The sequence below is a fragment of the Copidosoma floridanum genome, unplaced genomic scaffold, assembly GCF_036245765.1.
Source record: "Copidosoma floridanum isolate Cflo_tuat_1 unplaced genomic scaffold, Cflo_Japanese_pri ptg000014l, whole genome shotgun sequence".
Classification (NCBI taxonomy): domain Eukaryota; kingdom Metazoa; phylum Arthropoda; class Insecta; order Hymenoptera; family Encyrtidae; genus Copidosoma; species Copidosoma floridanum.
Genome location: NW_028321891.1, coordinates 4,336,693 through 4,347,154, shown reverse-complemented (window position 1 = coordinate 4,347,154; position 10,462 = coordinate 4,336,693). Strand labels below are relative to the sequence as shown.

The 10,462-nt window shown below is 32.5% G+C and overlaps 3 protein-coding genes across 3 annotated transcripts; 2 read left to right on the top strand and 1 right to left on the bottom strand.

Moving 5' to 3' along the window:
• The first annotated feature begins 251 nt into the window (after window positions 1-251).
• On the top strand, window positions 252-884 carry Sf3b5 (splicing factor 3B subunit 5). Its single transcript, XM_014361032.2, has 2 exons — window positions 252-423; window positions 533-884. Exon 2 carries the CDS (start codon window positions 541-543, stop codon window positions 796-798), a length of 258 nt encoding a protein of 85 aa, XP_014216518.1. The 5' UTR covers window positions 252-423; window positions 533-540; the 3' UTR covers window positions 799-884.
• LOC106645230 (exosome complex component MTR3) lies at window positions 796-2,284 on the bottom strand. The gene is made up of 5 exons (XM_014361031.2): window positions 2,127-2,284; window positions 1,854-2,015; window positions 1,513-1,766; window positions 1,288-1,434; window positions 796-1,202 (listed from the first exon to the last, which is right to left on the bottom strand). The coding sequence occupies exons 2-5, from the start codon at window positions 2,005-2,007 to the stop codon at window positions 903-905; spliced, it is 855 nt and encodes a 284-aa protein (XP_014216517.2). The 5' UTR covers window positions 2,008-2,015; window positions 2,127-2,284; the 3' UTR covers window positions 796-902.
• A 137-nt stretch (window positions 2,285-2,421) lies between these two features.
• Window positions 2,422-5,627, top strand: Plap (phospholipase A2 activator protein). The gene is made up of 6 exons (XM_014361072.2): window positions 2,422-2,872; window positions 2,968-3,831; window positions 3,917-4,241; window positions 4,331-4,568; window positions 4,662-5,098; window positions 5,215-5,627. The coding sequence occupies exons 1-6, from the start codon at window positions 2,718-2,720 to the stop codon at window positions 5,524-5,526; spliced, it is 2,331 nt and encodes a 776-aa protein (XP_014216558.2). The 5' UTR covers window positions 2,422-2,717; the 3' UTR covers window positions 5,527-5,627.
• The last annotated feature ends 4,835 nt before the right edge of the window (window positions 5,628-10,462 follow it).

Here is a 10,462-nt window from a genome sequence, read left to right as displayed (position 1 = left end):
TTGAATTTTCGCGTGTCTTTGGCAATGCCCCTTCACTGCTGAGTTGTCTGCTCGACGGAACATTCTCCCTAGATCGTATAGCTATATATACGATCTAGGGAAAAAGTTCCGATATTGAATCCGCCTAACCCAACGCTGTACATATGTAACTGCTGGCGGCGATTACGGATTACACCCAGCAGACAGAGCTCGAATGGAATCCGCCATTAACAGGATTATTACATGCGCATGAGCACTGAGCGTAACGCGAGTTACGCGAGTGGACGCCAGACAGACAGACAGACGTGTTTTGATGCTGCGTCAGTCTTCTTCATACTGCATTGAATATTGTTTATTTATTTGACGACCGCGAAATATAGGCACTCTGTTGTTCGAAATAAAATCAGCTAGTACATAATTTATTCATTAAGTTAACTAGCAAAGGTTAGTTTATACTTTTCTATAGTTCATAAAAAACAATATATTTGATGAAATTTGATTCTCTTCTTGTTTAATTGTTTATTTACTTGACTACCATTAACAATTATTTTAGTTTAAAGAATGGGTGAACGCTACAACATACACAGCCAGTTGGAGCATCTCCAGTCCAAGTACATAGGTACAGGTCATGCAGATACAACGAAATTTGAGTGGTTAATGAATCAACACAGAGACTCGTGCAGTTCGTATATGGGTCATTATGATTTATTAAATTTTTTCTCCATTGCCGAAAACGAGGCTAAAGCAAGGGTTCGTTTCAATCTCATGGAAAAAATGTTGCAACCTTGTGGGCCACCCCCAGAAAAACCAGAAGACTAATCTGTATTACTGTACATTTATTCTTCGTGTAAGCATTTGTATTAAAAAAAAAAATAATCGTAAGGATCGAAATAAATAATTTCTGATGAAAATTTTTTCTAGTATCATTCAGATTCTTTCTCTTCTTTTTTCTTTTTAAGTACTTTGGTTACTGATTTTACAAGTGCATCTTGCAGCACAGGATAAATTTCCGCTCCTGCCTTGTTTAAGATGTCTACAGAATTATTTATACAATCAACGTCCATACTTCCAACGAGAAAAAATTCTGATATTTGATCGTGTTGTGACAGCATGGCTTGCATTATTACACCATGATTTGCTGGCGCCTTTTTTTTAACATATGACATACAAAGTGCTTCTTCTGTTTCTGTTGGATCTAAAAGTAACAGGTCATTGTATATACCCTGGAACAAAACGAATGTTTAAATTACTTGTAAGGCTTTAAAAAATATGCCTTGATAAAATTTATATTAAAATTTAAAATCGTACTGCAGTTACTGCTGTTACTATTCCAAACATTGGGACGCTTGCATTGGCTAAAGCCAAACTTGCAGCCATAATTGCAGTGCTTAATGCTGATCCACCATTATCCAATACTAAAGCATAAACATCTACTTGAAAATTAGGAAATTCGTGCTGCAAGTTGTAATTAATTTTATTGTGTAATTAGAAAAAATAACAATAGAAGTAAAAGAAATCAGAAAAACAATTTACTCTGCAAACAGCTGGTTCTAGAGCTCTTTGCATTATTAAACTGTATTGCTTTTCCTCGGCATCTTGCGAATGTCCTTTTCTTCTTTTGGATGCAAACGATGCAAATTTAAATTCGCAAAATAGTTCACCCTGCATGGTGTAATTTGATTTGTTAGGGATTTCTCTTGGATCGAAAACTGAGCAAATGACTTTTGTTTGTCCCATCTCTATGTATGCCGAACCTTTTGCATGACTTACAATCCCCAGTTGTAAATCTAATAATTCATCTGTATTAATTAAAAAAACGAAAAAAAAAAAAAAGAAAAAAAAAAAACCAGCAACATAAGTTTTGAAATACTTACACATTTTTCTAGATTCTATGTGTTTTCTTGAATCTGCTCTATTTTTTAATGAATTTTTTATCGAAGATTTTACCGGCTTTTCATTTAAATCCACGTGAATACAATATGGAACTGTGAATTCTGGGCCATTTATTCTTCTCTGATCGAATGGCATTTTGGCAACTGAGATACATAAAAAAAAAAAAAAATTTTTTTAAAATTACAATTAAACTCTCTGATAAATTTATAGCAAAGTTTTTTATTTATTCGCTTAAATTTAGACTATATACAAACCCTTGAACTAAAATTACAATACAAAGTTAGTTCGAAATTCTAACCGATACTTCGTGGTATTTGTCAGTGATGAGTACAACAATAAAAAAATAAACAATAAAACAACTTCGCCGCTACTTATAACCTCGAACTCGGAATAAAAATGTAAACACACGAACCACGAGACAACAATGGGATAGGGATAGCATGTAAGTATATACCTCTATATCTGTGTGCATCGTCAATTTATCCTACAAATGGCGGTCAATATATCCTACGAAATTCTGTAAATTACCGCGCTCTCGTGCAATGAGAAAAAAACGCATATTCGCAGAATCTCTGCGTACGTGTGTACTTCCTTTTTATAACCTTACCCAAATATTACCTTACTTCAGTTTTTTTGCATTGTTTTTGTAAGGACTGATGTATCATCGTGTGTACTGTTAGTTGCTTAAACAAGTACGAGCAGCTCAGAGTAAAGATTAGTTTTAAAAGTTAGATACCAAAAAATCCATCTGCCCAAGGACTCTTGTTCTTGAAGAGGAGAGAGAGAGGGGCTTCCTTTTGTCTAAAGACGTACGAATCGTGAGAGGATTTAGCTACTACGGGGTAATGGCGATGGCTAAGGACTGTCAACCGCCGTCGTACACGCTGAGTCGGGAATTACTCGGCCACTCGGAGGATGTGCGAGTGATTGACATTTGCAAGGATGGTAGTATCGTTTCCGGCGGCAGAGACCGAAATACCATACTCTGGAAGAATCAGGAGTGAGTTATAATACTTACTTACATTTTATGATTGATTGCTCTCAAATATCTCACATAAAATATATATTTTCTCTTTCATTATTGAATGATTGCAGTGGGAGTTATTATACCAGTACAGTGATGACAGGTCACAGTAATTTTGTTAGTTCGGTGTGTATCATTGATCCAACCGAAAAGCATCCTCAGGGTCTTATCGTTACTGGCAGTAACGACTCCCACATTTGTATATACACGGTGGGAGAACCACAACCGTTGCACAAATTTCATGGACATGAAAATACAGTGTGCTGCTTGAAAGCTAGTATCTTTGATAAGAACTCGTTTCTCTCCAGTTCTTGGGACATTTCAGCCAAACTGTGGGATTTAAATGATTTAACGAAGCCACAAGTAACGTTTGTGGGCCACAGTGCTGCTGTTTGGTGTGTTGCAGATATACCAAATGGCGTCGTTGTAACGGGATCTGCAGATAAAACTGTGATAATGTATTCAAGAAAAGGAGATATTTTGCGTAAAATCAAGGCTCACTCGGATTGTGTTAGAGACATAGCTGTTCTAAACGAGGGCGCTTTTCTTACTTGCGCCAACGATGCCATTATTAAACACTGGTGTGCCAGTACTGGTGATTGTTTAACAGAATTTTATGGACACACCAATTATATATACAGTTTAGCAGCTATAAATTCTGGCAGCTTAGCTGCTTCATGTGGAGAAGATAAAACAGTTAGAGTATGGTGGAATGGAGATCTGTGTCAAACTATTACAGTACCTACAGAAACTGTTTGGTGTGTGAAAATTCTGCCAAACAAAGATATCGTTTGCGGATCATCTGACGGTTACATTAGAATATTTACAACTGATGAGAAGAGATATGCAGATCCTGAAGTTATCAAAAATTATGAAAATGCTATTGTAGAAAAAAATGGAGCACAGGCCTTAGTTGGTGATTTAGATGTAACCAAGTAAGACTTATTGTTTTCTTAGTCAGTCAAAAAGTACGTGCTTTTTAATTTAATTTATTTACTATGATCTTTATTTTTATGTTAGATTGCCAGATGTAAGTGAAGCCCTGCTTCAGCCAGGAAAAAAAAATGGAGAAATAAAAGTTATGTCAGATAAGGGTATTCCCAAAGCCTATATGTGGGATCAGGTGAAGATGAAATGGGATCTCGTTGGGGATGTTATGGGATCAAAAAACGAAACTTCTAAAAGACAAATGCATAATGGCGTTGAGTATGATTATGTGTTTTCTATTGATATATCTGATGGAGTTCCTCCTTTAAAATTACCATACAATCAAGATCAAGATCCTTGGCATGTAGCCCAGAATTTCATTGATAAAAATGATCTTCCACAAAGCTATTTAGAAGAAGTAGGTATCCACTACGAACACTAAACAAACATTTGTAATTGTTTAATTTCATTTTTTTTACATCAAATTTATGTATAAAAATGTTTCAGATTGCCAATTTTATAATTAAAAACACAGCTAATGCTCAACAGCAAAATACACCTGTTGTTCCACAATTCTATGATCCCTTTACAGGAGGAAGTCGTTATATACCAGCTCCATCAGCGGAAAGTGCCAAACAACCACCTGTAACTTCACCTCCAACGCCTTCTAACTCTAATACTTTTAAATTCATACCCATGCTAGACTATCTTAAGTTGGAGCAGGCAAATTTAGCTGCGATTCACGGTAATGCTTTACTTTATCGAGATTATCCTCCAATAATTATTAATACCCACGCGAGAATGAATCTTCGAATCAACCATTTAATAACAATTTCAGAAAAACTTAAAGAGTTCAACTTAAAAATGGCTGCTACAACTGATAAGATCCCAGAAGAGCGGTTGGAATGGGTAGTAAAACTAGCAACAAGAGAACACGAGGAAGCAGTACAAGCTGGAGCAATTGATACTCTAATGTCTCTTTTAAATTGGCCAGATTCGATGATATTCCCAGTTTTAGACATCACGCGTTTGGCTGTTTTACATAAAACTGTAAATGATAAAGTTTGTACTGATGAACTGATGAAATCGATTGAAAAGCATTTAACTAGTAGTGCAGCTGCAGCAAACCGAATGCTTGCTTATCGCCTGCTGTCAAATATGTTTTGTCATGCCAAAGGGGAGAAATGTTGTCTTGACAACATGCAATCTCATATTACGCTTGTGAAACAGCAATTTCCCAGTCGTCAACCAACGCCTGGAAATAAAAATAATCAGGTAAAAAACATCAAAGGCGTCTTATAACTAGTTGAACATTTTTATTTAACCACATTATTTTACTTTATTCCTTTTTTTCAACAATTCACGAGTCTTTGCGTTTTTATTATTCGCAGGTTGCGCTGTCGACGTATATTTTAAATTTAGCAGTCGCAATGAACAAGACCAGTGGCAAACAACGCAAGGGTAACGTCCTGGATTTGATATCCACCATACTCGAGCACTTCAGTGAGACCGAAGCCATTTTCCGAGTTCTCGTTGGCCTTGGCACGCTGTTGATGGATCCCGATGAAGCTGTTAAATCAAACCTACTTTCGACTTTGCACCAAAGCGAAGGTCTGCTGCGTATTTTGAAAACTGCCCTCGAAAGCCCGGACGTTCAAAACAAGCTAACCATCGTTTCTAAAGAGGTTTCCCGTCTTATTTAATAAGAAACGCTCGATAAACGTGTTCATATTTTAACGTTATTTTTTATACTAAAACGATGCGCTTCAAAAAGATGAGGATTTTTCATTGAATAAAGAGAGTCTAGTCGAATTTATGTAGTTGTATCATTTTCCTCTTCCTTTGCAATCGATGTTGTAAAGAGCACTTGATAAAAATTTTCCTTACGTTCCCACGGATTGACACCATCGTTCTTATTTATTCTCATTTCTAACAGCCATGATTGCTTCACGTTGTTAAGACGAAAGTAACATTACTGTAATTTTAAGTATAAAAATTCATTGAATTTCGCAAATTCTCATACAATTGATCGATCACTTTGAAATTTCACACATCTATATGATTACGTGAAGCCTTCCCACCTGTTCAATAGTTTATTTATAATTTAAAAACAATTGTTACATGTATCGATATTTTCAAACGAAACTATCGAAGTCATGGGAAATTAATTATAACGTGGGAAGTGTCATAGTCTTATTATTCGCGCGTTGTTGCCGCGTCTGCGATTGATATCTGTGAAAATAGTCGGTGGTTGGTATATTGTTCATTATTTGATACTGCATGTGACAGAAATAGGTTCACAGAAATTAGTACTTTGCACTCGCGAGTTTATCGATAAAAGGAAGTAAGTTTTTAGGAAAAATAAAAAAATATTAAGAATGCACACGATTACTTTTGGGTAATGAAAGTTATATTTCCAACAAAAATTAGTTAAAATATTTACAACGACAAATACAAAATAATAATTTAAGTATATTTAATTAAATTTTCTCGCAAATATACGAGATTTTTCTTTTTTCCTTTCTCATTCAACGGACAACAGTGTAGAAGTATATTATTATTTGTAATTTTATTGTTATTTTATTACTAATGTTATAATAATAATTATTATTATCATTACTAAAGTAACGCTGAATAAACGCACAGTTACTCGACATTCTCTTACTCTCACATAAATATCCATCTGTTGTTTATTATGATAAAAGTCACGTATAATTCTTCGACTGGAACATTTCATTATACAGCTTTTATTAAAATTCCTTTTTTTACGACTTATTTTGCTACTAACAATTTTCCTCGTAAATTATACATTTTCCAAGTCTAGGTGAAAAATAACGATACACCAATTATTTACATGCATTGAAAAGTTTTTGTGATTAAAAAAAATTTTCTTCTGAAAATCATACATGCGCTCAAGTCAGATTGTTCATCTGAAGTTTTAGTACTTACATCGGGAGACTTTCTAATCAGTATAAAGAGCTTGCGAGCAAGTAAAGGCTATATATTTATTTCCCCTGCCTTTTATCTTTTGCTATTTGTATACGTATGTACATATTTATATAAACTTTTTTTACACTCTTGAGACGACGATGAACAACGTTACAATTACGAATCTTGCTTACAACAGACGTATTTTTTTGTTTGTTTTTATTTTCATAATAATGCACATCAGTACACCGAGTGAAACATACGTTATGGGGGAGTGCGTACATTTGTTTTCAAATTAATTTTTAATAATTTTGTGTTTTACAAGGCATTTCTGCTGTATATATATATATGTATATATGTTCAATTTATTTAGTATTCATTTACAGTTTTTAACTATGTACTTGTTAATTTTTTTTTCCACACTACTCAGCTTTACAAAAATATCTGCGAGATAAAATAGGATTATTTTCTCAAATATTAATTGATTACTTTTTCTTATTGACTGATGGATACTTTATGATTAAAATTACGCACGAGACAGTGTTGCCAACAAATCACAATGTACACTGTATTATCTTGTATTTTCTTATTTTACCGGAAAACTGTTTCATGTACTGTAAAAATTACGAATGCTTTTATTTATTTTTTTTTTTTATCAATTATTTGTTTGGATTTCTTCACTACATCCACGTTATGATATAGTCGGCGAACAAAATACTTTTTTTATTAAAAAATAGACACTCCCTTTCTTGTACTATTTTAACAAATACTAGTAAGACATTCATTTTGTTTATTATTTTTTTTGTATTTTTGATTATCATACAAAAATAAAACTTCATGATTTTCCTACTTAAGGCTTGGACACACTTTAGTTTGTCTTTTTCCGCTGTTAAATTTTATCTTTCATTTGTCATTTTATCTTTAGAGTAAAAAAGCGAAAAAAAACTTGTTTCTCAGACAAACTACAGATGTAACAAAAATTTTCGTAGCACGTGAAATATCACACACTTCTTCAAAGTAGTATGGTCGCTAAGTAGCTGTTAATTTTGAAAAGATTTTTCTAAACTCTCTTCGATAACGTTTGTGTAAGAGTCTGGTACAAATCTCATAAGTTTATGAAAAAGTCAATCGAAATAATTTTTTTTCCTTTTTTACTGTTTTTTTTTTTTAATTTCCTTTTTCGATGTGAAATTACAAAACTACTTTCGAAACAGTTCTGTTCGCCTTGAAATGTATAGAATATTTAAAAAATTGAGATTTATAAAAAATCTTTCGCAATGAATCTACTGTTCAGTGAGACAGAAAAAATTCGTCGGTAAGGCCGAAGCAAAGAAATTTGTTGTCACTTGAGACTACTCAGTGATACAATGATATTCATGCAAAATTTTCTACACTAGTAGGCGAGAAGATAAAATGACATCTGTCGCATTATGTGATACTTTGTGGTTGTCGAATGATATTTTTTTACTAAATTGATGATTGAAACTCGGGCGAAAATTTTAGTTCTTACGTCGAATGTGCACGTATTGCAAAAAAAGTTCTCATGCAAATAAAAAAAAAAAGTATCACTCTACTAAATTTCATTGGAAACACATTTAATCATATGATAACGCTTCTATATAGTTTAATTGGAATACCGACAGTCGTATGTACTCTCTCCTTGTGATTATTACGCACAACACAATCAATTTATTGCAATGCGTCGGAGTTTCATTTAATTTTTTTTTTCTCTGTTTTTATCGCGTATAAAGTTCAACGGTATTTTTATAAACGCATAAAATTATAACATATAATATGTTAAAGAGATTAACGTTTGATTGTTACGAAATGACAGTGTGGGCATCATCTCACTCATTCTCTCTCACTCTTTTTAATCTCATTCAAATAGTGCTCACGATCACTAGATGAATAAAAAAAAAAACTTTAACAATCATTAATCTTAATGTTGAAAATGCAAAAAAAAAAATGTTCGACTTGTATACTCATCCGTATTGACAAGAGTTGACTCAGTCAATAAATTTTTTTTATTTTTTTTTTTTCATAATCCTCGCTATACTGTATATTATTTTTTTCTAAACACAGCTAGTTTAAATTTAGTTTGTTGTGAATCATGAATTTTCTGTTAATGGAATAATACTCGTAAATACATGTTTTTCTTAACCAAAAGTGGTTCGCACAATATAAATGAGTATTAAAAATCGTATCTACATAAAAAATACTTACAAATTTAAAAATTGCATGAATAAATATCCCAAGTACAAGAAAAAATACGAGGCTAAAATAAAAGCTTTAGAGAGAATACTTGAAAGTGAATGGATAAGGTGTAACGAAGTATATAACATATAATTTAGAGATTATTCAAATTATTTGCTAACAAAAAAAATTTCATAGTAATCTTGCGATTCTTAAGAAACGTTTTCACAAAATCACGTAACTACTTTTTTAAACGTAAAATTTCATCTAATCTGACGTCCATAATAAATATTCAAGGAAAATTTATTATCGACGTCAAAGTTTTACAATAATTTACCCTCAGTTCATAACAATGCAAAGAAAATTTATTGTATATGTATTCTACGTACATGCACATAGAATGTACAAGAATTAAATATTAGAGCTTTGTAAGTATGCCACCCTTCTCTCCCTTTCTTTTTATACTCTCGCGTATGCTTTCAATAGAAAGATAAAACTGCTTCCTTATCTCACACTCACGTGGTTATAAATATTTACACCGAAGGATAATATAGTCTAAAAATAACGGATTGACATGTAAATCTAAGTTATTCAGTTTTTGCATAATTTGATTACAAATATTCAAATTTATTGGCAGGTATAAAAAAGGGCAAAAACTAAATGTTGTGGCACAAGCAGTGTCAGGATTATCAAAAGTATGTATCTTGACTGATGATTTTTAGGTCTTTGTGCTGAATTCAACGTTTGAGCTTTAAGAAGTGTACTTTATTTTATGGACAAAACGTCTTTTATGAAAAAACGACTTTTTCTACTTTTTCAATGCATGACTGAGATTTGTAAAATATTAATTATGAAAGAAAAAAAAAAAAAAACATGAAATATTAATAAGCAACTACAGTAGAAAATTGTGGAAAGCCACGAACTACACACGACCGCGACCGTGAATGATTGTTTATCATGCATATGCTCCGATTTTGATGACCATGACAAGCTTAAAATTTTCAAAATAGCGCCAAACACTTGAAAACTGCACAGAATAAAATGCCTTTACGTTTCAAAGTAGGCACTAATTTCAACGTAACAATTTAGTAATCGAATAATCTACCAAGTCTTTGTTAATATTACGAATCAATTATTCGTCAACGACAAGACCGGAGCTTAAATTCGTTTGAGTGATAATTGGAAGAGCCTCTTGTAATGTAGAAACATAAAAAAGAATCACAGAACTGCGTATCGATTTCGCTTCTATAAAACAATGATAAATTCTAAAAAAAAAAAGAAATGTTTTACATACAGTAGAAGACTTATCGTAGATATAATTCATTTATTCTATTACCCTTTTTTTAGTAAAAAAAAAAATTATTCATACAAATATTCGTTAAAAAAAATCATGTATTTTACGTACGTGTGTATGTATCTCTATATACATTTACATGGGACTTGAAAACGTAAAAATAAATAAAAAATGTTTGTACAAACGCGATAATCAATACTAAATATAATTATTTATAGTAATTA

Bases quoted from the DNA above. Each gene is read 5' to 3' on its own strand.
- Sf3b5 (XM_014361032.2), top strand. From the start codon at position 541: ATGGGTGAACGCTACAACATACACAGCCAGTTGGAGCATCTCCAGTCC.
- LOC106645230 (XM_014361031.2), bottom strand. From the start codon at position 2,007: ATGCCATTCGATCAGAGAAGAATAAATGGCCCAGAATTCACAGTTCCA. The intron at 1,435-1,512 runs GTAAATTGTTTT...TACAACTTGCAG, and splicing joins TAGAACCAGCTGTTTGCAGA to CACGAATTTCCTAATTTTCA. The intron at 1,203-1,287 runs GTACGATTTTAA...GTTTTGTTCCAG, and splicing joins TAGTAACAGCAGTAACTGCA to GGTATATACAATGACCTGTT.
- Plap (XM_014361072.2), top strand. From the start codon at position 2,718: ATGGCGATGGCTAAGGACTGTCAACCGCCGTCGTACACGCTGAGTCGG. The intron at 4,242-4,330 runs GTAGGTATCCAC...AAAATGTTTCAG, and splicing joins CACAAAGCTATTTAGAAGAA to ATTGCCAATTTTATAATTAA. The intron at 5,099-5,214 runs GTAAAAAACATC...TATTATTCGCAG, and splicing joins CTGGAAATAAAAATAATCAG to GTTGCGCTGTCGACGTATAT.